The 26,287-nt window shown below is 48.6% G+C and overlaps 1 protein-coding gene across 1 annotated transcript; it reads left to right on the plus strand.

Annotated features, from left to right (window-relative positions):
• The first annotated feature begins 614 nt into the window (after positions 1-614).
• Positions 615-26,014, plus strand: LOC124552575 (translocator protein-like). The gene is made up of 2 exons (XM_047126898.1): positions 615-935; positions 25,267-26,014. Exons 1-2 carry the CDS (start codon positions 710-712, stop codon positions 25,539-25,541), a joined length of 501 nt encoding a protein of 166 aa, XP_046982854.1. The 5' UTR covers positions 615-709; the 3' UTR covers positions 25,542-26,014.
• The last annotated feature ends 273 nt before the right edge of the window (positions 26,015-26,287 follow it).

A 26,287-nucleotide genomic window follows, 5' to 3' on the forward strand; every position in this document is an offset into this window, starting at 1 on the left:
CCACTAGATATCAAAACGGCCTCATTTTGCAGTACGTACATGTTCTTTTATTTCGTAAACTCAGTTCCATAATCTGAAGTGTTGGAGAGTAATACCAATGACAGAACGGTACTTCATGTACGTGAAGTACATTCGTTCCTTCGCCAAGGCACCGTTTCGTATGAAGACTGCTGATGTTTCGTTTTAGATGTATGTGCATACGTTTGTACCATAAGTAAAGTTTTTATTGTTTGGGTGTATTTTATGTGAATGTGTACAGAGAGAACTGTAGTGTTTTCAAAGGATCTAATGCCGTCAAGGAAAGGTTGAAAACATCAAAGGCATCGCAGAGTCGTCGGCGATCTTCTTACATTTCCTTAAGCTGGTTTCGTCGCAGCACGACGACTGACCATTTAACGTAACAAAGCATATTTCGAGAACGAGTCGGCGTTCCACCGAGTCAGTTAGCGAGGACAAACGTTAAATGCCGAGCTTCGGCACGAAGCCGAATGGCCTCGCCTGCCATCTGCCGGTGACCCGCGGGAACTGCGGCGCCGCGACTTACGTAACGGTCGCGGCCGATTAGCCTTTGAAATGGAGGGAGCGCAAACAGTATTGTAACCTAATGCGGTGACGCGGCGCGGAGCAGTCGAATGTGCAGAGTCACGGTGCGAGGGGCGGCGAGCGGACGCTGGCTGCCGGCAGTGTGTTCCGCGTGCTCGGCAGCGAGATGCACGTCTCGTGCCCGGCCGTGATGGCGTGCGCCTTGCCGTACACGGTGCCCGTGCTGCAGGCGGCCGTGTTCCGCACGCTGATGCGCTCCGACTGGTACGACCGCCTGAGGAAGCCGCGGTGGACGCCGCCCCGCTGGGCGTACGCGCCCGTCTGGAGCGCCCTGTACGCCGGCATGGGGTACGCCTCGTACCTCGTCTGGAAGGACGGCGCCGGCTTCCAAGGTACCGCACCGACCTGGTCACAGCCAATTTCTAGACCTCCGCGAGGCTTTCGACACCATTCGCCAAAACCGACTTAGAATCAAATTCCGTGCGACTGGATTCGTGATTTCCCGTCACTTCGGAATAACTGACGGGAATTCGTAGCGTGAAAAAATCCGATACCTGCCGCTCCGCAGGGAAGTGATAATAGGCCCTCTGCTGTCTGTAACCTACGTGTACATTTTTGCTCGAGAGCCAACACTGAGACCACGAGGAGGCACCTCGGGCCGCACACGTACCTGCGCCTGCGTGGGTCAGTGCGTTGAAAGCCGTAGCGAGTCGGCTGCAGAGCCGGCCTTCCAGTTCTCGTCGTCAAAAGTCTGCGCCATTCGGGACATTGTCTCTCTCAGATCGCCGCCACCCACAGTTGTGACACTGTACTTGCCTGACCAACAGTTGCCGTGTTGTCACCGAGCGAGGTGGCGCAGTGGTAGCACACTGGGCTGGCAATCAGGAGGACGACGGTTCAATCCCGCGTCCGGCCTTCCTGATTTATGTTTGCCGTGATTTCCCAGGCAAATGCTGGGATGGTTCCTTTCAAAGGGCGCGGCCGACTTCCTTCCCCATCCTTCCCTAATACGGTGAGACCGATGATCTCGCTGTTTGGTCTCTTCCCCCAAAACAATCCAACCGTGTTGTCAGTGCCAGCGGACGATTACTTGAGAAATATCAGTAACTGTACTTATATTTAAATCTGTTATGCAGGACGAGACACTAAATTTCACATCTCCTCTCTCACTACGACAGCCTTAATTCACTTTCGTATTCCTCGCTACAGGTAAGTGCCGAGTTTGAATAAGACCGTCTGTCAACTTCCGTGTCAAAATTTTCACCTCAGTAGCTGATCGACACGAATCGCCAATACCCCTGAATTGTCGGCACCAGAAGACAAACAGTACAACTTTCCGCGTCATATATCGTCTAACATTTCAGCGGCCGCCCTACGTACCCACACTCCTCCCTGCGATAAGCGACCAACGTCACTTAGCTCACGGTGGAATTCACCAACGCCAATTACAGTTAAGTACATCTTAATATATTACTGTGTCTAAGTACTTTTGTTGGTTAGAAAGCACTCCTGAGAACCTCTTAACGCTCGTGGCTTCGGCTGTTGCCTGCGGGACTGGCACACACAGCCCTCCCAGACTGCCTGCTGGCGCTGCTCTCGCTTGCCGCCTCCAGCAGTCCTCAGACCAGTACGAATTACAAAACGACTCAGATAAGATGTCTGTACGCTGCCAGAATTGGCAACTGACCCTGAACAATGAAACGTATGAGGTCCTCCACGTGAGTACTAAAAACGATCCACTAAATTTCTTCTAGACGACAAATAATAGAATTTACAGGCAGTCGATTCAACTACATACCTAGGGACTACAATTACAAACAACTGTAACTGGAACCACCACAGCCGGCCGGGGTGGCCGAGCGGTTCTAGGCGCTACAGACTGGAACCGAGCGACCGCTACGCTCGCAGGTTCGAATCCTGCCTCGGGCGTGGCTGTGTGTGACGTCCTTAGATTAGTTAGGTTTAAGTAGTTGTAAGTTCTAGGGGACTGACGACCTCAGAAGTTGTCCCATAGTGCTCAGAGCCATTTGAACTACCACATACAAAAAGAAAAGTTGTCCGATGGTGTCTGATATGTGCTCGATTGCAGAAAAATTTGGCGACGGATCGGGCCGAGGCAACACGTCGACAATCTGTGGAGAATGCTAGGTTACAACAGCTGTGTGTTGGCCTCGGAATGCCGTTCGTGTGTGGCTGCACGACACGTCGAAGCACCAGACTGCCGTACAAATTTGCAGTCAGGGTGCGTCCAGCTGTCATACGAAACCACACTTGAGACCGTGGTACCAGGTGCGGGCCCGGCGTGTGCACGCCCTCAGCTGTCCTACTCCTAACCGACACACGGCCATCTCTGGCACCGAGGCAGAACCAGCTTTCGCCGGAAAACACGACACACCTCTGCCCTGCCCTCCAATAAGTCACAAATTGGCACGGTTCGGGCTCAATCGGACGGACGCTGCGGGCTGCCTGACTCGGAAGTGCCCTCCAGTTATGCTGTTTGTAAAAGTTGGTCGTGCCACTGTGGTGCAAGTCCTGTTCAGACTGGTGCTGCAGGTGCAGTACGACGCGCCGGACACGGTGGTCTTCCCTTCCGGTAGTGCCACGCGGCCGTCCGGAGCCCGGTGTTCTGGCCGCCGTGTGTACAGTGGATACGTCCCTGCCCGCTTTCTGCAGTAACGCGGAGGGAACGTTCTGTTTCTCGTAGCCCTGTGATGTGGTGTCTTTGTCACTTTAAAGGCATTCTCGACTCACATCAGCTGACCACATCCAACGTCACGACTGTCACAGCGTGTGTTTAAAGCAAACCTGATTTGCATCCTCATAGAGACGCTATAGTCGCCACTTTTATCGACTAGCGAGATATTTGAATAGACATCATCCCTGAGATGTAGAAACACGCTTACCGATTTTAATCGATGCCGCACAACCCCTTCACGGTGTTGCGATTTTTGTGCGTCAGGATATTTTGTCGGTTTGCACCTACTCGGGAAGAAATGACCGTCGTAATAAAATGAGAGAAATCGGAGCTCGCACGAAAAGATTTAGGCGTTCCTTTCCGCCAGTGCTATTCGGGAGTGGATCGGTCGAGAAATAGTCCGAAAGTGGATCTGCGAGCGCTCTGCCATAACTTTATCGTGAATTACGGAGTAGTGATGTAGATGTAGACACAAGGTGCTTACGCCAAGGAGCGTAATGACCGTGCCGGAAGGAACGGCGGCACTCCTGCAAAGCCGAGTGAAGCAGGTGCTGGTGTGGAGGCGTCTGCTGGAGTTGCGGGTGGCTCAGTGGCGGTGGAGGAGCGCGTCCTCGGTCAGGTTGAGGCCACAGTGGAAGTTTCCCGGCCTCTAGCTTTCCAGGCGCGCGTTTCACCGCTAGAATACTACCATTTCTGAATATATACTTTGTTTTCATTTCTTTGTCACTTATTAGTTACACTGTTATGTGCACGCAGGTCACATTTACGGACGCTCAGTTAAATTGCAGAAAGCGTCTCAGTAGCTCCTTATTGGCCAGTGAGGATCTCGTTACGACCCCAGTTTCTTCCTTTCCTGCGTGTCCAGTATTCCTGTCGTGTTTTCTTCCGTTCGTACTGCCTCTGACTGGCCCAAAGAAAAGCGCGTTCCATAAGCAAGCGCGGAAGCGCCACGGCGTTGCCGGAAAGACCTGGGTGGCAGGCGCGCCCTGCTTAACACTTGTAACTGCTACACCGCGCTTTTCTGCAAGTGTCGACCGATGTGTCGCTTCGCACAACGTACACTCGCGAAAAGACCGGAAACGTGAAACTAGGGAGCTGCGGTGCCGTGCGGTCGGTTCCGGTCGCGACTGGAACCGGGGAAGGTGGGGGGCGAGGCTGGAGGAGCGCCGAGTGCTCTGGGTCGGCGCCGTTTCTCCATAAGCTTAACACACACGACGGATGCACGTAAGAGGCTGCTCGTCCATAATGCATTCGGCCAAAGCTGGGAAGCTGGGGTAACTTTTCTATTCACTCGGTTTTGAGACGAAAGACTCGTCGAGCGATGCTCGGAGCGCACTATCGTCCGGAAAGCAAGTTCCTCGAAGGCTGCTCGATAGATGGCGGAAAATGTGAATAACGTGGCTGCACCCGATTTTCGAACCTTCCCCATTGCATGCAAATGTCGCACGATGGTGCAATGGTCACAGTTCATCACATTTGCCAATTTTCCAGTACACTGACGTGACTCATTGAGGATTAATGCGTTCGAACGACCTCCGTCAAACAGCTCAGGTCTTCCTGGACGTGGAGAGTCACCAGCGTCAAACCGACCCTGCATAAAACGAGGAAACCGTTTCCTGGCCGTGCTCTGTGCAGTGGCGTTGCCCCCGTGCACGGCCTGCTGCTCTCACCCCTCTGCTCAATGGGTGCGAATTGTTCCGATTTCTCCACTTGGCCCTCCACTTTCTAGCGTCCACAGCCCCACTCACTACCTCCTTCCGACAATATTTAGGCTCAAATCGCTACAGCGAACTCCAAATAAAAATTGACAATCCATAAATAAACCCACATGCAAAACAAAAAAAGCTATCAGCTTATGCACCAACCTAATAGTGTGCCTCAGAGATGTGATGACGTAGCTACAGCTAAGCATCAGACTACGATGTGCAACGGTCCGGCGTTCAGTGTTCAGTTCGTCAAAGGACTCTTTCTATCACGTATTATCAAAACACGAGATTATACGACAGTTTAACAATATTCAAAGTTGGCCCAAGGATTTCACTTCTGACACTGATTTAGGATTGTCAAAACTGCCGAGCTGCACCGCGGTTAGCTGTGGACGCGGAGGAAACTGCGTAGCATCGGTCTCTGTCTGCAGAGAGCCCACTGCCGCCTTCACACCACCAACACGGTGTCCAGGTTGTTGTTGTTGTTGTGGTCTTCAGTCCTGAGACTGGTTTGATGCAGCTCTCCATTCTACTCTATCCTGTGCAAGCTTCTTCATCTTCCAGTACCTACTGCAACCTACATCCTTCTCAATCTGCTTAGTGTATTCATCTCTTGGTCTCCCTCTACGATTTTTACCCTCCAAGCTGCCCTCCAATGCTAAATTTGTGATCCCTTGATGCCTCAAAACATGTCGTACCAACCGATCCGTTCTTCTGGTCAAGTTGTGCCACAAACTTCTCTTCTCCCCAATCCTATTCAATACCTCCTCATTAGTTACGTGATCTACCCACCTTATCTTCAGCATTCTTCTGTAGCACCACATTTCGAAAGCTTCTATTCTCTTCTTGTCCAAACTAGTTATCGTCCATGTTTCACTTCCATACATGGCTACACTCCATACAAATACTTTCAGGAACGACTTCCTGACACTTAAATCTATACTCGATGTTTACAAATTTCTCTTCTTCAGAAACGATTTCCTTGCCATTGCCAGTCTACATTTTATATCCTCTCTACTTCGACCATCATCAGTTATTTTACTCCCTAAATAGCAAAACTCCTTTACTACTTTAAGTGTCTCATTTCCTAATCTAATCCCCTCAGCATCACCCGATTTAATTTGACTACATTCCATTATCCTTGTTTTGCTTTTGTTGATGTTCATCTTATATCCTCCTTTCAAGACACTGTCCATTCCGTCCAACTGCTCTTCCAAGTCCTTTGCTGTCTCTGACAGAATTACAATGTCATCGGCGAACCTCAAAGTTTTTATTTCTTCTCCATGGATTTTAATACCTACTCGAAATTTTTTTTTGTTTCCTTTACTGCTTGCTCAATATACAGATTGAATAACATCGGGGAGAGGCTACAACCCTGTCTCACTCCTTTCCCAACCACTGCTTCCCTTTCATGCCCCTCGACTCTTATAACTGCCATCTGGTTTCTGTACAAATTGTAAATAGCCTTTCGCTCCCTGTATTTTACCCCTGCCATCTTCAGAATTTGAAAGAGAGTATTCCAGTTAACGTTGTCAAAAGCTTTCTCTAAGTCTACAAATGCTAGAAACGTAGGTTTGCCTTTTCTTAGTCTTTCTTCTAAGATTAGTCGTAAGGTTAGTATTGCCTCACGTGTTCCAACATTTCTACGGAATCCAAACTGATCTTCCCCGAGGTCCGCTTCTACCAGTTTTCCAATTCGTCTGTAAAGAATTCGAGGTACTCTTCGCAAATAGTACTTTTACCTCAACATAGTACATGTAATTTCTGATGTTTTAACATAGGTTCCTCTAGGCATTATTTATTACTGCTATACAAGTTCTTTTCTTTTTTTTTTTTCAAAAGTGCTGCACTTTTTGCTCGCCCAGTCTGCCCTCACTCGTCCTGCAAAGCCGCCCAAAACTGCTTTAACTTGGCAGTGTCGTTAACGGCCGATGCTCCCTCCATTTGTTTATTCCGTACGGCCACAGTAACGTGGAGCGCGTCATCACATTCAGTAGATGCCGTAATGACAGACGACATTAACAGAGCTTGCTCTGCGAAAGATGCCGTGCTGTATCAGAATTCGTACCATCTCAGCAGAGACACTCAAGTAATCGACACTTGTCAAGCGACGCAAGAAAAACATAAGGCGCCGCTCCGTAAATACAGAGCACCCCTTCACTGTACAGTTGTAATTGTAGCTTAGTGTAACCGGATACCACGGAAGCGGGAAAAAGGCCTTCCCCACTGACCTACCTGCTTCACTGAACAGAAACATGCAAAGCACATATTGCCAAAAAATAAACTGGCTTTCCAAATCGAGGAAGCTAGCTGTTGCTAAAATACTACGTTCCCAAGGCGTTATACCAAGCGCAATTCAAAAAAATCTCTCTGTGATTGCTCTTACAGCTCTTATCCAGAAAGTTCAGAGTTTTGAGTGCCGAAACGTTTACTACGGCGTTTCCTGTTTGGGGGCTGATGACCTGAGTTCTCTGAACAGAAGAAAAACCAGTTGTGATTCTGGCCAGACAGCCACAAAGGGGAGCAGTCCCACGCGACGTGGATAAACATTTCACGATCGCTTCAAGCCGTCGGGACGAGGTTATCACGTGGTTACGTAAAGGGGCTAATCTTCCTGTCTGTTTTTCTCTGCAGACGAACTCAACCAAACGCGTTCCTCAAATGAAACTATAACATTTTCATCTGCACTGCGCCAGCCACGTTACGGTGTGCGGCGATGTGTATACGGCCTTTCCCGTCCCATCCGCGATCGACGCTCGGCAAGCTCGTAGGGCGACAAGCTTTTTTTTTGTGAGCTGCAGTTCCTCTGTTATCGACTGCCCTTTGAATACCTTGGACGAGCAGAGCGAGTTGAATTTCTCGGGCATAAAACGTGTCCCTTAACTCTAGAACATATTGGCGACATCGTTGTAACCGCTTGCCGTATTATGACGGGTACGTATCCGTCGACCCTTCTGGAAAACCGGTATCTCCCTCTCCTCCTCGTTCCGCCTGTTGCCTTCTCCCTACGGAGACGGCGCTGTAGCGCGACGTGAAGTGGCAGCACACGCTTCTTGACACCATCAGGAACCTGTGTACGCCGTCTGTCTGCGTCCAGAGTAAATCTCACGTCTCAGTGTGACGACGTTCTCTGCGCGTACCTGAGGCGGGACTCGGGTACCAGCCCGGTATTCAAACCGATCGAATGTGGAAAACCGCCTAAAAACCACATCCAGTCGCCTCGACCCTGTCCAGTGATTTCTGTCGTTTCGGCGTTTGTGCAGTGACTGAAGGCAGAACCGTATTACGATCTTCGCCAGCGAAACCATTTTGGAAGATCGAACTGGGTATCTGGACTTCCTTTCCGTGATTTTCCGTTTGAACTTCAGACACTGGGTGCCTCTACAGGCGATTTTTGTCCTTTTATTGACACTGCACAAGTAAAGATTTTTTAGTATTTTTCGTCACTTTGGTCGCCAAAATTTTACTTTCCAATACGTCGAGCACTTCTCACTTTCTTCTCATTACGGCTTCGTAATGCCCCCCCCCCCATGAACCATGGACCTTGCCGTTGGTGGGGAGGCTTGCGTGCCTCAGCGATACAGATAGCCGTACCGTAGGTGCAACCACAACGGAGGGGTATCTGTTGAGAGGCCAGACAAATGTGTGGTTCCTGAAGAGGGGCAGCAGCCTTTTCAGTAGTTGCAAGGGCAACAGTCTGGATGATTGACTGATCTGGCCTTGTAACAATAACCAAAACGGCCTTGCTGTGCTGGTACTGCGAACGGCTGAAAGCAAGGGGAAACTACAGCCGTAATTTTTCCCGAGGGCATGCAGCTTTACTGTATGATTACATGATGATGGCGTCCTCTTGGGTAAAATATTCCGGAGGTAAAATAGTCCCCCATTCGGATCTCCGGGCGGGGACTACTCAAGAGGATGTCGTTATCAGGCGAAAGAAAACTGGCGTTCTACGGATCGGAGCGTGGAATGTCAGATCCCTTAATCGGGCAGGTAGGTTAGAAAATTTAAAAAGGGAAATGGATAGGTTGAAGTTGGATATAGTGGGAATTAGTGAAGTTCGGTGGCAGGAGGAACAAGACTTCTGGTCAGGTGACTACAGGGTTATAAACACAAAATCAAATAGGGGTAATGCAGGAGTAGGTTTAATAATGAATAGGAAAATAGGAATGCGGGTAAGCTACTACAAACAGCACAGTGAACGCATTATTGTGGCCAAGATAGATACGAAGCCCACACCTACTACAGTAGTACAAGTTTATATGCCGACTAGCTCTGCAGATGACGAAGAAATTGAAGAAATGTATGATGAAATAAAAGAAATTATTCAGATTGTGAAGGGAGACGAAAATTTAATAGTCATGGGTGACTGGAATTCGAGTGTAGGAAAAGGGAGAGAAGGAAACATAGTAGGTGAATATGGATTGGGGGACAGAAATGAAAGAGGAAGCCGCCTGGTCGAATTTTGCACAGAGCACAACATAATCATAACTAACACTTGGTTTAAGAATCATGAAAGAAGGTTGTATACATGGAAGAACCCTGGAGATACTAAAAGGTATCAGATAGATTACATAATGGTAAGACAGAGATTTAGGAACCAGGTTTTAAATTGTAAGACATTTCCAGGGGCAGATGTGGACTCTGACCACAATCTATTGGTTATGACCTGTAGATTAAAACTGAAGAAACTGCAAAAAGGTGGGAATTTAAGGAGATGGGACCTGGATAAACTAAAAGAACCAGAGGTTGTACAGAGATTCAGGGAGAGCATAAGGGAGCAATTGACAGGAATGGGGGAAATAAATACAGTAGAAGAAGAATGGGTAGCTTTGAGGGATGAAGTAGTGAAGGCAGCAGAGGATCAAGTAGGTAAAAAGACGAGGGCTAGTAGAAATCTTTGGGTAACAGAAGAAATATTGAATTCAATTGATGAAAGGAGAAAATATAAAAATGCAGTAAGTGAAACAGGCAAAAAGGAATACAAACGTCTCAAAAATGAGATCGACAGGAAGTGCAAAATGGCTAAGCAGGGATGGCTAGAGGACAAATGCAAGGATGTAGAGGCCTATCTCACTAGGGGTAAGATAGATACCGCCTACAGGAAAATTAAAGAGACCTTTGGAGATAAGAGAACGACTTGTATGAATATCAAGAGCTCAGATGGAAACCCAGTTCTAAGCAAAGAAGGGAAAGCAGAAAGGTGGAAGGAGTATATAGAGGGTCTATACAAGGGCGATGTACTTGAGGACAATATTATGGAAATGGAAGAGGATGTAGATGAAGATGAAATGGGAGATATGATACTGCGTGAAGAGTTTGACAGAGCACTGAAAGACCTGAGTCGAAACAAGGCCCCCGGAGTAGACAATATTCCATTGGAACTACTGACGGCCGTGGGAGAGCCAGTCCTGACAAAACTCTACCATCTGGTGAGCAAGATGTATGAAACAGGCGAAATACCCTCAGACTTCAAGAAGAATATAATAATTCCAATCCCAAAGAAAGCAGGTGTTGACAGGTGTGAAAATTACCGAACTATCAGCTTAATAAGTCACAGCTGCAAAATACTAACACGAATTCTTTACAGACGAATGGAAAAACCAGTAGAAGCCAACCTCGGGGAAGATCAGTTTGGATTCCGTAGAAACACTGGAACACGTGAGGCAATACTGACCTTACGACTTATCTTAGAAGAAAGATTAAGGAAAGGCAAACCCACATTTCTAGCATTTGTAGACTTAGAGAAAGCTTTTGACAATGTTGACTGGAATACTCTCTTTCAAATTCTGAAGGTGGCAGGGGTAAAATACAGGAAGCGAAAGGCTATTTACAATTTGTACAGAAACCAGATGGCAGTTATAAGAGTCGAGGGACATGAAAGGGAAGCAGTGGTTGGGAAGGGAGTAAGACAGGGTTGTAGCCTCTCCCCGATGTTGTTCAATCTGTATATTGAGCAAGCAGTAAAGGAAACAAAAGAAAAGTTCGGAGTAGGTATTAAAATTCATGGAGAAGAAATAAAAACTTTGAGGTTCGCCGATGACATTGTAATTCTGTCAGAGACAGCAAAGGACTTGGAAGAGCAGTTGAATGGAACGGACAGTGTCTTGAAAGGAGGATATAAGATGAACATCAACAAAAGCAAAACAAGGTTAATGGAATGTAGTCTAATTAAGTCGGGTGATGCTGAGGGAATTAGATTAGGAAATGAGGCACTTAAAGTAGTAAAGGAGTTTTGCTATTTGGGGAGCAAAATAACTGATGATGGTCGAAGTAGAGAGGATATAAAATGTAGGCTGGCAATGGCAAGGAAAGCGTTTCTGAAGAAGAGAAATTTGTTAACATCCAGTATTGATTTAAGTGTCAGGAAGTCATTTCTGAAAGTATTCGTATGGAGTGTAGCCATGTATGGAAGTGAAACATGGACGGTAAATAGTTTGGACAAGAAGAGAATAGAAGCTTTCGAAATGTGGTGCTACAGAAGAATGCTGAAGATTAGATGGGTAGATCACATAACTAATGAGGAAGTATTGAATAGGATTGGGGAGAAGAGAAATTTGTGGCACAACTTGACCAGAAGAACGGATCGGTTGGTAGGACATGTTCTGAGGCATCAAGGGATCACCAATTTAGTATTGGAGGGCAGTGTGGAGGGTAAAAATCGTAGAGGGAGACCAAGAGATGAATACACTAAGCAGATTCAGAAGGATGTAGGTTGCAGTAGGTACTGGGAGATGAAAAAGCTTGCACAGGATAGAGTAGCATGGAGAGCTGCATCAAACCAGTCTCAGGACTGAAGACCACAACAACAACACGGCTTCGTTCAGCTTTTGTTGTCAACAGAGCTTTCATTTCATTTGAAGCAGCTCACTTTGCTTCCGTGTCGACTTCCTGCCACGGCTACTGAACTGTGACGGGTCTTTCCCATCTCTCGGCGCGTAACTTGTCTACAGCGTACTATTAATTTTTTTTCCTTTGATTCTGCGTGTCATTGTCTGTAGAGATCACTATTTCACGTCAACTACTCAAATAATTTGCAGTCTACGTCCTGTCGTTCCCGCTAAGTAGAAATTACAGTGTGTTTCAGGTACGACGCAAGCCGCGTGTCCCACACTGTGCAGGCACCAGCAGCCGTGCCTCTGGAGAGGACTCGCTGGCTCCGACACCCCCTCGTTCCCCTGCCTTTGGCACGTGGCACGACGGCGTTGGCCGTATTTGTCTAGTTAGAAGAGGCCCCGCAGCCCGAGAACACAGTGGCGCAGTTCAGCGGAAACACCCGATCACAGGGTCGTGGACAAACTGAACACTGGTGGCAGTGCATCGAATAACAAGTTCAGGTAGCGTCCACTGACGTCAGTACCGTGAATGGCTGTTACAGTCTGTGTTCGATGCAGGAGCTCACCGTAACGATTATCCTGTCACCAAAAACACATTCGTGATACTGTCGTACGGGCACCAGTGCGTGTGCCCTTGTACTGTCCAGAATGAAACAATATTACCTCTTTTCTGGATTGTCGGTTCTCTGAAGGAAGGCCACAGTACAGCCCCGTTATCTGACGAGAAGTACCCAGACACGTGTTGACGATGGGGACACTTTCGGTGAGGTGTCTGAATGTCTGTGCAGGAGCGGCTGCTCATTCTTCCTCGAGATCCGAAACCAGAAAAGGCATCAATGTCAGACGCTGTGGTCTGAAGTCGACATCCCCGTGCAGGTCCGGGATTAGAATAGGCCCGAGGTATTCCTGTCTGTCGTCAGAGGCGACTAAAATGAGTCTCACTTTTTGGCCCTTTGAGTTCAGATCCCACCTGCCACTTACAAAATTCTACAGAAGCGTGGGCCATAAGGGGAAGGACGCCTTACATAGTGCACAGGTTATCCGTAGTGCCCTTAGATTCGATCTCCCGAATCTCTCGTCATCGCTTTGCATCTCCACCTGCGATTCCACTATTTGGGCGAGGACACTTTCCGGGGTATGTTATCTTCTTCCATTGTCTCCTGTCCTCTTTCGACCCTGTGACAATATTGGATTTCTCTGCGCCCGATGTCTAGCACGGTAGCCACTCCGTTGCGATGGGGCAGTCGTGTACCCATTTGTCGGTAGCCCCCTGACAACACAGGGATCGCACTGCTGATGCCTGAGCTCTACACTCGCCACGTATGCCGAGGAGTAGATGCCTGCCTTCCTGGATCATCAGGAATCCCGGCAACAGCCATCGTGCCAAGTAGGCTTTGCTGTGGCTGGATGGCACCTGTGCAGAGTGTCCCCGATCGCAGTGGGTGGCATCAGGGCGGATGACCCACAATGAAGCGAACTGAGTCATCTCTTGCCGGTGACCGTACCGCACCAGCAGTCTCTAAGAAGGGCGAGGTGGAATACAATGACGACAAGTATGACGCTAAATCGTTTCTCTCCCTCGCTACACCATGAGACCAATGTAGGGCTACAGAACACAGAGAGCCATATTCGCCCCAGTTTTTAGTATGTAGCAGAACTGATGCGGACTCCTTTCTGCCTACAAAGCCTCAGCTTTTCCTTGAACACCTTGAAGATAAGTTTGGAGAAGTGATAGTGCTGTCTAACATGCGAAACGGCGCAGTCTTGATTCAGACAGCATCCCTAGTCCAATCCCGACCATTACTCGCCCGTGACAGGCTGGGTCATATTCCTGTTACCGTCACTCCCCATAAAACCTCAACATGGTGCAGGGGATTGTTTTCCATCGTGCAGTCTGACGACGAGCTCCGTGTTCATTTCGTCCGGCGCGTTTACAGCGGACCAGAGACAACAGGGTTGCTACTGGAGCCTTCATCTTGGCCTTTGAGGGTGACTCATTCCCAGAAAAGGTCAATGTGATGGTTTACTGCTGTGACATTGAACCATATATCCCTCCCCCTGTGCGATTCTTTAAGTGCTGGAAGTTCAGGCTTACGTTTCCCGCTGCGCTTCTAGCACCACATGTCGAGACTGTGGTCGTCCACTGCACCCAGATACTCCGTGTGCGCCACTTCCCACTTGCATCAGTTGTGTACATCACCACTCCCCCTGCTCGCCAGACTGCCCAGTACTCCAAAAGGAGCAGAAAATCATGGAGTGCAAGACCCTGGACCAGTTGACTTACAGAGAGACCAAACGTAAATTTTAAAGATTACACCCCATTCGGTTGACGTCAACACATGCTCCAGCTACATGAACATTGCTGTCCCAAGTGCCACTGGTTCCTCACTCCATGCCACAAACAATGGACCCTTTGGGCCATTAGAGTACATCTGCCCCTTTGGTGGTAGGGGGAAAATCTTCCCCCATTGCTCCCAAAGCACCTACTTCGGGAGCTAGGCCCCCCAAACATAGGGGACATCAGTCCCCTCCCTGCTGCCGGAGAAGCAACAGCTTCTTCCCTATCCTCTCGTGCAGAAAGTGGTCCCTTGGGGCCCTAGCTTCCAAGGTCTACACCAATGCCACGGCAGACACTCGCCAGTGGCTCAAGGAGCCAAAAGCTGCTGCACAAAGATCTTCACAGTTTTCCTCCGCACCTGAAGCTACTTCGGAGAAATCTTCCCAGCGAGCCCCCAAAGAGAAGTGAGAGAGCAAGCACACTAAGAGGAAGTCTGCTAAGAGACAGGACCCTCTGGTGGCCCAAACACCACTGCTCCCTATCAATTCTGCATCTGAGCGTACTCTGGAGATCTCAGCGTCCCCTGCGGACCTGGATTTCGCTGATGCCTCATCCACCATAGAAACGGCTAGAAACACTCAATCGGTGGCAGCAGGTGACACTGAGGCATAACCTGCCTCCTTGTGCACTTCATGCATTCCCAGCCTCGGGATAACGTCACCCTACAGTCGAATTGCGGCAGTTTTTTCCACCACCTGGCTGAGTTATGGCAACTGTTAAGCTTTACACCTGCTTTATGCATTGCCCTTCACGATACCTGGTTCCTGGAAATACGGACCCCTGCCCTCCACGGCTGTAGGGGATATTACAAGAAACATAGTGACTATAATAGAGTGTCAGGTGGTGTTTGTGTCTATGTCCTGAACTCAGTATGCAGTGAACCTGTGCCCCTTCAAACCCCTCTTGAAGCTGTGGCTGTCAGGATAAGGATGACGCAGGAAATAACTGTCTGCAATGTATATCTTCCACCAGATGGTGCAGCACCCTTGAACGCATTGGCTGCACTGATTGATCAACTCCCTAAACCTTTTCTACTTTTGGGAGATTCTAACGCTCATTACCCCTTGTAGGTTGGCACCGTGCTTACTGGCTGAGGCAGAGATGAAAATTTACTGTCACAACTCGGCTTCTGCCTTTTAAATACAGGTGCCTCCACACATTTCAGTATGGCACATGGCACATATTCGGCCACTGATCTCTCCGTTTGCAGTCCTGGCCTTCTCCCATCTATCCACTGTAGAGCACATAACGACCTGTTTGGTAGTGACCCCTTCCCCATCTTCTTGTCACTGCCCAGGCATCAGGCCCACAGACGCCTGCCCACGTGGGCTTTAAACAAGGCAGACTGGGAAGACTTCACCTCTGCCATCACCGTTGAATATCCCCCACATGGTAACATCGATGTGGTGGTTGAGCAGGTAACTACAACGATTGTTTCTGTGGCAGGAAACGTGATCCCTCGTTCGTTGGCCCTGGCAAAAGACAGTCCCTTGGTGGTCGCCGGAAGTCGCCGGGGGAATTAAGGAGCGTCGGGGAGCTCTACAGTGGCACCCTTCCCTGGAGCACCTCACAGCCTTTAAACAGCTCTGTGCCCGTGTTCACCAGTTTATCAAACGACGGAAACAGGAGTGTTGGCAGAGTGTCCGCCGTGGCATTGGTGTAGTCCTTGGAAGATAGGACCCCAAGGGACCCCTTTCTGCACGAGAGGATAGGGAAGAGGCTGTTGCTTCTCCAGCAGCATTTGGGGGCGGGGGGGGGGGGGGGGGGGGCTTGCTCCCGAAGTAGGTGCTTTGGGAGCAACAGAGGAAGATTTGCCATACGTCGCCTTCCCAAGTCTGGGCAAACATCAAACGAGATTTTGGGCGTCAGAACCCAACAGGTGTTCCCGGTGTTAACATAAATGGCGTGTTATCTACCGACGTAGACGCGATTGCCGGGCACTTTGCCGAGCACTATGCTCACGCCTCTGCGTCAGAGAATTACCCTCCAGCCTTTCGCACCCACAAACGGCGAATAGAAGGGAAAGTCCTCTCGTTCACTACACGCCACAGTGAATCCTATAACTCCCCATTTACAGAGTGGGGGCTCCTCAATGCCCTTGCACGTTGCCCCAACACAGTTCCTGGGCCAGATCGAATCCATAGTCAGATGATTAAACATCTATCATCTACAAGCGACATATCCTCATGATCTTCAACCGGATCTGGTGCAATGGCGTCTTTGCATCGCACTGGAGGGAGAGCACCAGCATACCAGAGCTCAAACCTGGCAAAAACCCGCTTGATGTGATAGCAATCAGGCCATCAGCCCCACCAACGTTCTTTGTAAGCTACTGGAATGTATATTGTGTCGGCAGTATATTGTGTCCCATAGTTACCCCCATGTACACGAGAATGGTGTCCCGCAGGGTTGTGTATTGAGTGTATGTCTATTTGTAGTGGCCATTAACGGTCTAGCAGAAGCTGTAGGGCTGTCCGTCTCACCCTCTCTGTATGCAGACTACGTCTGCAGTTCGTATATGGAGGACATATTGAACAGCATTCCTTGCCCGATGGCTACGTCCCTGAGCGGCGCTTACAGGGAGCCATCCACAAGGTGTACTAATGGGCTCTCGCCCACGGCTTCCAGTTTTCTGCCGCAAAGTTGTGTGTTACGCAGTTCTGTCGGCGTCGTACCGTTCATCCGGAACCAGAACTTTGCCTTACTGACGGTCCCCTCACTGTAGTGGAGACAATCTATTCGTAGCACTGGTTTTCGGCGACCGATTGACTCGGCTTCCTCACCTTCGTCAACTTGAGCGGAAGTTCTGGCAGCACCTCAATGCCCTCCACTGCCCGAGCAACACCAACTGGGGTGCAGATGGCTCTATGCTGCTGCAGCTCTACAGAGCCCTTGTTCAACTGCGCTTTGACTGTGCGAGTCTGGTTTATGGTTCGCTGCCGCCCTCAGCGTTGCGTTTACTCCCCCAGGGCACCGCTGTGGCGTGTGACTAGCGATGGGAGCTTGTAGGATGAGTCCGGTGACCAGCGACCCTCCATTGCAGGTCAGGCACGCACAACTGCCGGCCAGTTACGTTGCACATATTCATAGTTCTCCTGCACATTGCAATTACCGTCTCCTTTTCCCACCCACGGCAGTTCATCTCCCGCATCTGCAGTTTGCGTCTGATCTCTTCTATCTGAACTGGAGTCCTTGCCTTTACCACATGTGCTCTAGGTCCATTCGTGTACACACCCATAGTCCACACTACGTCGCGGCTTCGCCTGGACCTTTCACCTGGCCCAAAGGACTCGGTTCACCCTGCTGCTCTCTGCTGTCAGTTCCTCTCGATTGTTGACCTGTACCGAGGCCACCAAGTGGTTTACGCCGACGGCTCGATGGCTGACGGTCACGTCGGCTTTGCGTATGTCCGTGGAGGACATTGAACAGTATTCCTTGCCCGATGGCTGCGGTGTTTTCACTGCAGAGCTGGTGGCTGTATCTCGTGCTTTTGAGGACATCCGTTACTGCCCTGGGAAGTCGTGTCTTCTGTGTACTGACTCTCTGAGCAGCTACAAGCTATCAATCAGCGCTAACACCGCCATCCTTTGGTAGCTACCATCCAGCAGACCTTCTATGCCCTGGAGTGGTCCAGTCGTTCAGTGGTGTTTGTGTGGACCCCAGGACACGCCGGAATCCCAGGCAACGAACTTGATGATAGGCAGGCATAACAGGCTACACGGAAACCGCTTCTGCAGATCGGCATTCCAATAACTGACCTGCGTTCCTTTTTGCGCCACCAGGTTTTTCGGCTTTGGGAGACGGAATGGCATAGTCTCAGTACGCACAACAAACTGCGTGCCATTAAGGATACTACGAGTGTGTGGCAATCGTCTTCGTGGGCCTCTGGCAGGGACTCTGTGGTTCTCTCCGGCTCCGCATTGGCCACGCTTGGGAGACGCAAGGCTACCTCTTGCGCCTTGGAGACCCGCCTCTGTGTCGATGCGGCGCCTGCTTGACAGTGGCCCATATTCTGGTGCACCGTCCCACTTTGACTGCCCTGTGACGAAATCTTCAGTTACCGGACTCGTTGCCGCTAGTTTTGTCTGACAACGGCTCGTCGGCTGATTTAGTTTTACGTTTTATTCGTGAGCGTGGGTTTTATCATTTGATCCAAGTTTTCGCGCATGTCCTTTGTCCCTCTGTGACCTCCACCCCAGTGGTTTTAGGGTGGAGGTTTTAATGTGTTGCAGAGTGGGTGGCTTCTCCTTTTTATTCTCATGGTCAGCCAGCCATGGTAATCTGTTTCGTAATTTTAATCTCTTCTACCTGTTTCCTGTGGTTTTCTTCTCCCCTTTTGTCGATTTAAGTGTTTGTTGCCCTTCCGTCATTCTTGTGGTTTTTCCTTTCTATCCGTTTTCTATCGTCAGTCTGGCTTATTTTATTCTCAACGTTGTGGCAGGGACCGATGACCTAGCAGTTTGGTCATCCCCCCCCCCCCACCCTCTTTTAAACCAACCGACCAACCAGAAGTCGACATTGTGACTTATTCCAAAGGTGTTCTAATGGGTTTACGGCAGGACGATGGGCGCACTCTTTTTCAGGAATGTTACCGTCGACAGACTGTTGCCTCAGAGACGGTCCGCACTGTCATGCTGAGACAGCAGACGACCGCCGCCTCCCCACTGTTCCTCTCCTGCACGCACTACACTGTGTTGACACACCTCCCCGTCTAGCTGTAACGGAACTGCACTCTGGTATCGTACGACTACCTACATCTGAATGTACACGCGTGCTCCGTAAGGCAGCATACGGTGTGCGACGCAGGGTACCCTGTACCACTACTTGTCGTTTCCTTTTCTGTTGCACTCACGAATAGAGCGAGCAGCAAACGACTGCCTGTCTGCCTCCGTAAGAGCCCTAACTTCTCTGATTTTCTGGCAGCAGCAGACCAATTGCTTTACAGTCAGCTTCAAATGCAAGTTCTCTAAATTCTCAAAAGTGTTTCTCGAAAAGAACGTCGCCTTCCCTCCAGGGATTCCCATTTGAGTTCCCGAAGAATCTTCTTAATACTTACATGTTGTTCGAATCTACCGGTAACAAATCTAGCAGCCAACCTCTGGGGTGATTCGATGTCTTCCTTTGATCCAACCTGGTGCAGATCAGTACTCGAGAACAGGTTCCTTCTCCTCCGTATTAACTTACATTTTTTTGTATTAGAGCTAGCTACCATTCATCGTAGCAACTAGAAATTTTGTCCAAGTCATCTTGTGTCCTCGTAAAATGATTCCACTTCGACATCTCCACGTACACCACACTTCACCGGGGAACAACCGCAGCCTGGTACTCACGCTGTCTGCCACATCATTTTGTTGCTGTGGTCTTCAGTCCTGAGACTGGTTTGATGCAGCTCTCCGTGCTAATCATTTATGTGCATCGAAAATAACAGCTGTCGTATCACACTTCCCTGGGGCACTCCTGACAGTGCCCTTGTCTCTGATGAACACTCACAGTCGAGACAACATACTAGGTGCTGTTGTTTAACAAGTCTTCGAGCCACTCACATATAGCTGTAACCTATTCCGCATGACGTACCTTCGTTAAGAGTCTGCAGTAGGCATTGTGTCAAATGCTTTTCGGAAGTCGACGAATCTGAAATGTGCCAGTTGCCCTTCGTAGGCAGTTCACAGTACATCACGTGAGAAAAGGGCAAACTGAGTTTTGGGCGAGCGATGCTTTCTAAATTTGCGCTGATTTGAAGACGGAAGGATTTTTTGTCTCAAGAAAATTTATCGTATTCGAACTAAGAACACGTTCGAGATTTCTGTGGGAAAACGATTTTAAGGATATTCATCTGTGAATCTGCAGGTCCGTTCTTTCATTCTTCTCATGTACAGCGGTCGCCTGCCCTTTTTTCCAGTCGCTCAGGACTTTGTGCCGGGAGAGAGATTCACGATAAACGCGAGCTACGAAAGGAGTAAATGCTGTACTCTTTGTAAAACCAAATTAGTGTTCCGTCCGGACCTGTCGACTTATTTGTTTTCAACTCTTACAGTGGGATGCTTATTACTTTGCCATCCGACACTCAAACGACAGGACGTTTGTACGGCACGACTAATTTTTTGAAAGCGTAATTTAAAACCTCGCCTTTCCATTCGCTACCTCCTACTGCCGCATCAGACTAGTCGACGAACCACTGGAAAGAATCCTCAGACCCGCTTAGCGACTGTACGTAGGGTCAGAATTTCCTTCGATTTTGACTCTTGTCATTACGTAAGGTGGCAGGTGAGGTTGACCTCGGAGTGCCACGGACGTCCCTCGAACCCTCACTGCAAATCACTCGCATCCAGATACTCGCCGCACAGTGCTGTCGCTCTTCACACCGCCTCAAACGTCACTCGCCACCGAATGCAGAAGTGCGTGGCTTGCGGTGGTCTGATAGAGCCAAGCCCCCGCGCGCAGCCCCTCTGTGGTCCACGAGTCTGTCGGCAGCCGCCGCCCGCAGTGCTGTGCGTCTGTCCGGTTCCGTCCGATTCTGCTCATATACTGCTTCTCTCCTGGTAACACTGTATTCCCAGCCTTCTCTTACTCTGCCGGGTCTGCTTCTCACGATATTCTAGTGAGTCAATTCTGCGTGACGTAGGGCGGTCATCGTACTTTCGGTCAGATAAGGTATATTGTTGACACATATGCCAGAAGTTACGGCTCGGTGGGAGCGGATTAGTCCAGTGATCTGCGTCACACTAGTTGCACATTACGCTCCCGTTTCCATCTCGTGCCTGACGACGACTTGTAGAGTTCCACTCGTCGTGTACCAAGGTGCGCGCAGCCGTGGTTCACCAGGGAGAGGAACCGTCGCGGGATGAGTGTGTCCGTCGTGCGCCAACTACGAGAGCCGGCAGCGGCACTGAAGTCGGGCGCTGCTACCCGAGGAGGGTAGCCAGAGCGCTGCCGAATGGCGCTCACGTATTCTCTCCGGTGTCGGTCTTAACACTTTTAGTTTGGCCGGAACAGATACGCCACCTGCCCCAGTCTGAAGCGTGGGTGGCGGTCGGAGCCTCTCTTCCCGCCGAACGTCGGACGCGCTGTTTGTGTCGTAGGCGAGATACGCCGTATTGTCCTGCCTTTGTTAATACTCCTCTTGTAGTCATCGACGCTATGACAGCATTACGGCTACCGATTCCCTCGCCGATCAGAACTGAGTCTATTAATTATTATGAGCTCTAAAATGTTGCACCAGTGAGTCAGTTTTTGAACTAGTTGCTAAGCAAAAAGATGTTCAGAACAATCCCACATAAATTCTGGGCTCAAAAAAATTGCACAGTCCTCGCATTCTACAGTCGGCAATTTGAAGTCTCTGCCGTTAGATAACTACCATCGGGAAATTTAGTCACAATATTCTCCGGCTTTTCCCTGAAGCGCTCTATCACCTTATTTTGTACTCGTAATTCGTGATAACTATTACGAAGTTTGTCAGGATTTTTTTCCCTGTAACTTACATACCAGTAAGTGAAAGGAATATTTATTTAGACAAGGAAATGTAACAAACATTACTCTTTCTGCAAAGTTTGAATGCAGTTGCTTTAGTTATTGTCCTGAAAGTTACAGCAATGAGTTATATCTTTTTTCACTAGAGTATTACTTTTTCTGTCATGTAGGTGATGTATTTAAACTAAATGTTTACAAATCAATTTCAGTAAAATCTGTGCCAGTTTCAGTTGCGGAGCTACAAACACTCAGTGTTTTAGGGATGCAACATACTGTATGTAGACAAATGATCAGGTAGCGGAACGGTCGTGTAAGCGAGGTCTTCAAACCGGTGCCCGTTTTCCACGACGTACAACTCGGTGCACCTTCTAAACGCCCTGCGGACGAGATGAAAAGTTGCCAACGTCACACGGCGACAGGTGGTTGTACCCCCTCCCCGATAGGATAATTTTGTATGATCAGATTCTACAATACATGTTCACTAAAATGTGTAATAAATTAAGAAATATCTGCTTCCTGGAGTTGAGCTTATTGTAAGATGTCCTAATAAAAGAATGCTACTACTGTTCCTTGCCAAAGTTTCTAGATGATGCTATAACATTATAACAGCATTTAATTCGCTCACTGGAGATCAGCATTTGATATTCATCTGCAAGAAATGTTTTCTGCAAACACTAACATTTTGGTGGTGATGGAAAGAACAGTGATATGATGGAAGCAGTAGTTCATTCACACGCACTTTCACAGTAACACAATGTCAGCCTGACACTGACAATGTGCTTTTTCTAAAAGAGCTTCTGCTTCCTTTTTATCATATCAAGACAGTCAGTGATGGCTGAAACACGATAATTTCTTTTACGAAAGACTAGCACAATAACAAGGCAGATACACATCAGCAATAACTATTACCGTAGTATTTTTTTACTGCAGTGTATTGGTGCATTTGTGTACGCAGTGATTACCAGTGTGTTCCATTTCACAGCATCTTCAGATCTATTCTAGTTGCAGCACGTATAACTGTCGGGTTGCTCTGCTACTGCAATAAATCTGGGGTGTTCTGAAGTGGAATGAAACTGGTAACCATTACAAACACAAATGCGACACTAGACTCGAACAAAATACATATACAAATGATTAATGGAAAATCTCATATAAAGATGTCAAACAAATACTAACAAAGAGATAGAGAGCTGGCCAGTACGTACCTCAGCTCAGTACAGCCGATAGATACACGAAACAGAACAGGAAATTTACGTTCCTAGCTTTCGGAACTTTGTTCCTCCATCAGGGAGGAGAGAGGGGAAAAAAGGGAAAGTGGATTCAGTTACCCACAACCCAGGTTATGAAGCAACAGGGAAAGGTAAACAGGGAGGGTAGTAAGGATGACGACCATGCCTCCATCCTTACTACCGTCCCTGTTTACCTTTCCTTGTTGCTTCATAACCTGGGTTGTGAGTAAGTGAATCCACTTTCAATTCTTCCCTTTTTTCCCCCTCTCTCCTCCCTGATGGAGGAACAAAGTTCCGAAAGCTAGGAATGTAAATTTTCTGTTCTGTTTCGTGTATCTATCGGCTGTACTGAGCTGAGGTACGTACCGGCCGGCCCCTCTATCTCTATGTTAGTATTTAAAATACATATATAATAATTTCTTGTTGAAATTATATGTGATCGTACGAGAAAATAAATCTTTTCCAAAAAAGGTAAGTTCTGAATATCTGTAGTAGTGCAGTAAGACAGTCATAAAATTTTGATGAGTTTCCTGTATTGCAAATCAAATCATTGCACCTGTGTGTGTTTCTTCTTCCATTCATTCTGTAACTTGTCGAGGAGGATTATGCGCCAATTTGTGATTGTTCACCGTGCCTAGATATTTTGTTCCATTCGTTTCTTCACGTATGACAATTTTCTTTCACATCTACTTTTCCATATACAGGGCAATTCTTATTAATGTTAAAAAAACAACCTGAAGTGAGATAGAACGTAGATGAGGGCTAGACGAGTAATTTAATGCGAGACACACGGGGCCGAAGACGTCAGGGAACGGCCCCAAGAGCGGACGACACGCGCCGAACGAGTGCCGTCACCAGGCGGCGTACCTCGCCCCGCCCCACACTCGGTATTTTTAATGGTATCCGACAGAAAACTTGCAATACTGGTACCAACTACAGCACCTGCTGCCGCTGCACACTTTACAGGGTTATTGTTATTAATGTGCCCTCGTCTCTGTTACCCCACTGTACCACTAAATTTACAGAAGGGGACTTTCGCGAGAACGTGGTAACCTCCTTCCGAGGATTCCCGTTTAAGTTCCCCCAGCATTTCTGTTACAGTTATTGACCTGTTACTATCTGAACAATAAGTCTGTAAATTAGTTTGTCGTCTGTTGTCACTCTTACATGATAACGACTCCAATCACCGGAGCGGTACTGTAGAGCCGGTGGCACTGCCGTGTCAAATGTAATGCAGCATCTGATCAGAAGTGCCTGGGCAGCCGTACGTAATGTCAAAGTGACGGTCAGAATGTCGCGAGAAGCGGACCCGCCAGGGCACGGGGAAGCGGGCTCCGGTGTGCCGCCAGCAGAGAAGTGGTGACAGGAGCACGGGCCCGTCAGCGGGGATCGCCAACTCAGTGTGTGCAGACGTGTCAGGGACCCGATGTGACTGTCAACTGGCACACGTCACGTACTCACGGACGGGGACCGTATACCGTTGCGGAGGGAGGTCGTGAACAATCACACGAAATCAGCGGAAGGAATCACTCGTGAGTTCCAAAGTGCTCCTAGCTGTACAGGAGGCACTGTAACTGTGCTTAAAGAGGTGCCAGGAATGGGATACGACGCTCGAGCAGCTCCTTGTAAGGTCACACATTTGTGTGGTCAGCGCTAAGCGACACTCGCGGCGGTGTAACGTGGAGGACAGGAAATGAGTGATTTGGAATGACGAATCGTGATTTATCGTTCGGATATCCCGTGGAAGAGTTGGGGTTTAGTGAATGCCCAGAGAATGTTACACGCTGTCGTGCGCAGTGTAAACAGTGAAGTACGGTGGACGCGGCGTCACTGCACCGGGGAATTTTTCACAGTTAGGGTGCAGTTCCCTAACTGCGCTTTAAGAAACTGCTAATAGGAGCACGTTTTACAGCGTCGTGTTCAGTGGAGGAACAGTTCGCAGAAGGTGACAGTGCCGGCGGTCTGTGGACGACCGCATCCCTGAAACGGACCCGGCTGCCCGGAGTCCCCACCTGGCCGTGACGCCCCCTCCGGAACGGAACGAGTCCGGAGCTCGGCGCCCGACGTTACTACCTTCTCTTTCTACGACTCTCGAGGAAGAACAGATTGCCGTTGCTCCGTTATAAAAGTGGAAGGTGGACACACCGCGTATTAATGTCCACTAATAGATATCGAGATAGTCCCGACCGGGTAGTATAGGTGCGTTGTACTTTCCCAGAAACTTTAAGTCCTCCATTCGCCTTCCCTAATGATTATTTTAAGTACTCGGCCTACTTTGTAACCCTTATTACTCTTACCTCTAAATACTGATACAATGTGACGTGCCCGAGATGTTCCACCACCGATCTATAAACAGCACACTATTGGGTTGCCTCTCTTATTTTATACGCGCTATCTCGCACTTACCTACATTCGTTGCGACCTCTGACGACACGTGTCGCCGCGTTCGCAGGCCCGGCGAGGCTGCCCCTGGTGCTGTACGGCTCCCAGCTGGTGCTCAACTGGCTGTGGGGCCCCATCTTCTTCGGGGCGCGCAACATCCCGTGGAGCCTGGTCGACATCACGCTGCTGTGGGCCAACGTGGCGGCCTGCGGATACTCCTTTTACGGTATCAACGCCGTCGCCGGCTACCTCTTCGTGCCCTACTTCCTGTGGATGACTCTGGCGACTGACCTCAACTACCAGATCTACAAGCTCAACTGCACGGATAAAGGCAGCAAGGACTAGCGCACCGATCTGTAACATCCGGAGTCCCGTGGCGGCTAGCAGGTTTGGTAGGTATACTGTACTGAGAAAATGTTAAAAAATATTGTTCTCTGCTTCCTCCTCTCGTAACTGTTCTCGCTCAATTCCATTGTATATACTTTCTTAATATCTGGCAGTGTGGCGCTATAGCTACGAACAACTTTTCACTTATTATGCTGCGATTTTATGAGCCGAGCCGATCACAGATTAAATTGATGGAGCACGTAAGTGAACCCTTCCTTCACGTCCCGCTGGTGAAGATATATCGATACCAGTGGTGAAGATATTTCTTTCTGTAGCACTCCACCTACATTCTATTGCTGTCGTTTGACTTTCTCTCGGTAATCTCGTACGTGCACCTGTTAGGGAGAGTGTAATGTACAACTCTACAATAAAGTCCACAGCAAATATTCTCTCTTTGCCACTCATAATAACCTGCTGCTCAATATATATATATATATATATATATATATATATATATATATATATATATATATATATATATATATAAAATACTTTTTATTGCAATTTGTAATACAGCACAGGAAGTAAAATCAGAGCCTAAATATAATTTTACAGTTTCCTGTTGGAAATTGGAATGACAGACAAGTAACTTTTCACTAACCAGTGAGAACCAGACCGTCACTCTTCAGAGCACAATTGAAAGAGAGAGAAGAAACAATCGAGGTGACTTCAGGTAGGCCCAGCTGTTAATACAACACAGCTGG

Source organism: Schistocerca americana, chromosome 10, assembly GCF_021461395.2.
Source record: "Schistocerca americana isolate TAMUIC-IGC-003095 chromosome 10, iqSchAmer2.1, whole genome shotgun sequence".
Classification (NCBI taxonomy): domain Eukaryota; kingdom Metazoa; phylum Arthropoda; class Insecta; order Orthoptera; family Acrididae; genus Schistocerca; species Schistocerca americana.

What these genes read in the sequence shown, in the direction of transcription:
- LOC124552575 (XM_047126898.1), top strand. Translation starts at nt 710, where the DNA reads ATGCACGTCTCGTGCCCGGCCGTGATGGCGTGCGCCTTGCCGTACACG. An exon ending in GGACGGCGCCGGCTTCCAAG is followed by an intron (nt 936 to 25,266) that starts GTACCGCACCGA and finishes CCGCGTTCGCAG; the next exon opens with GCCCGGCGAGGCTGCCCCTG.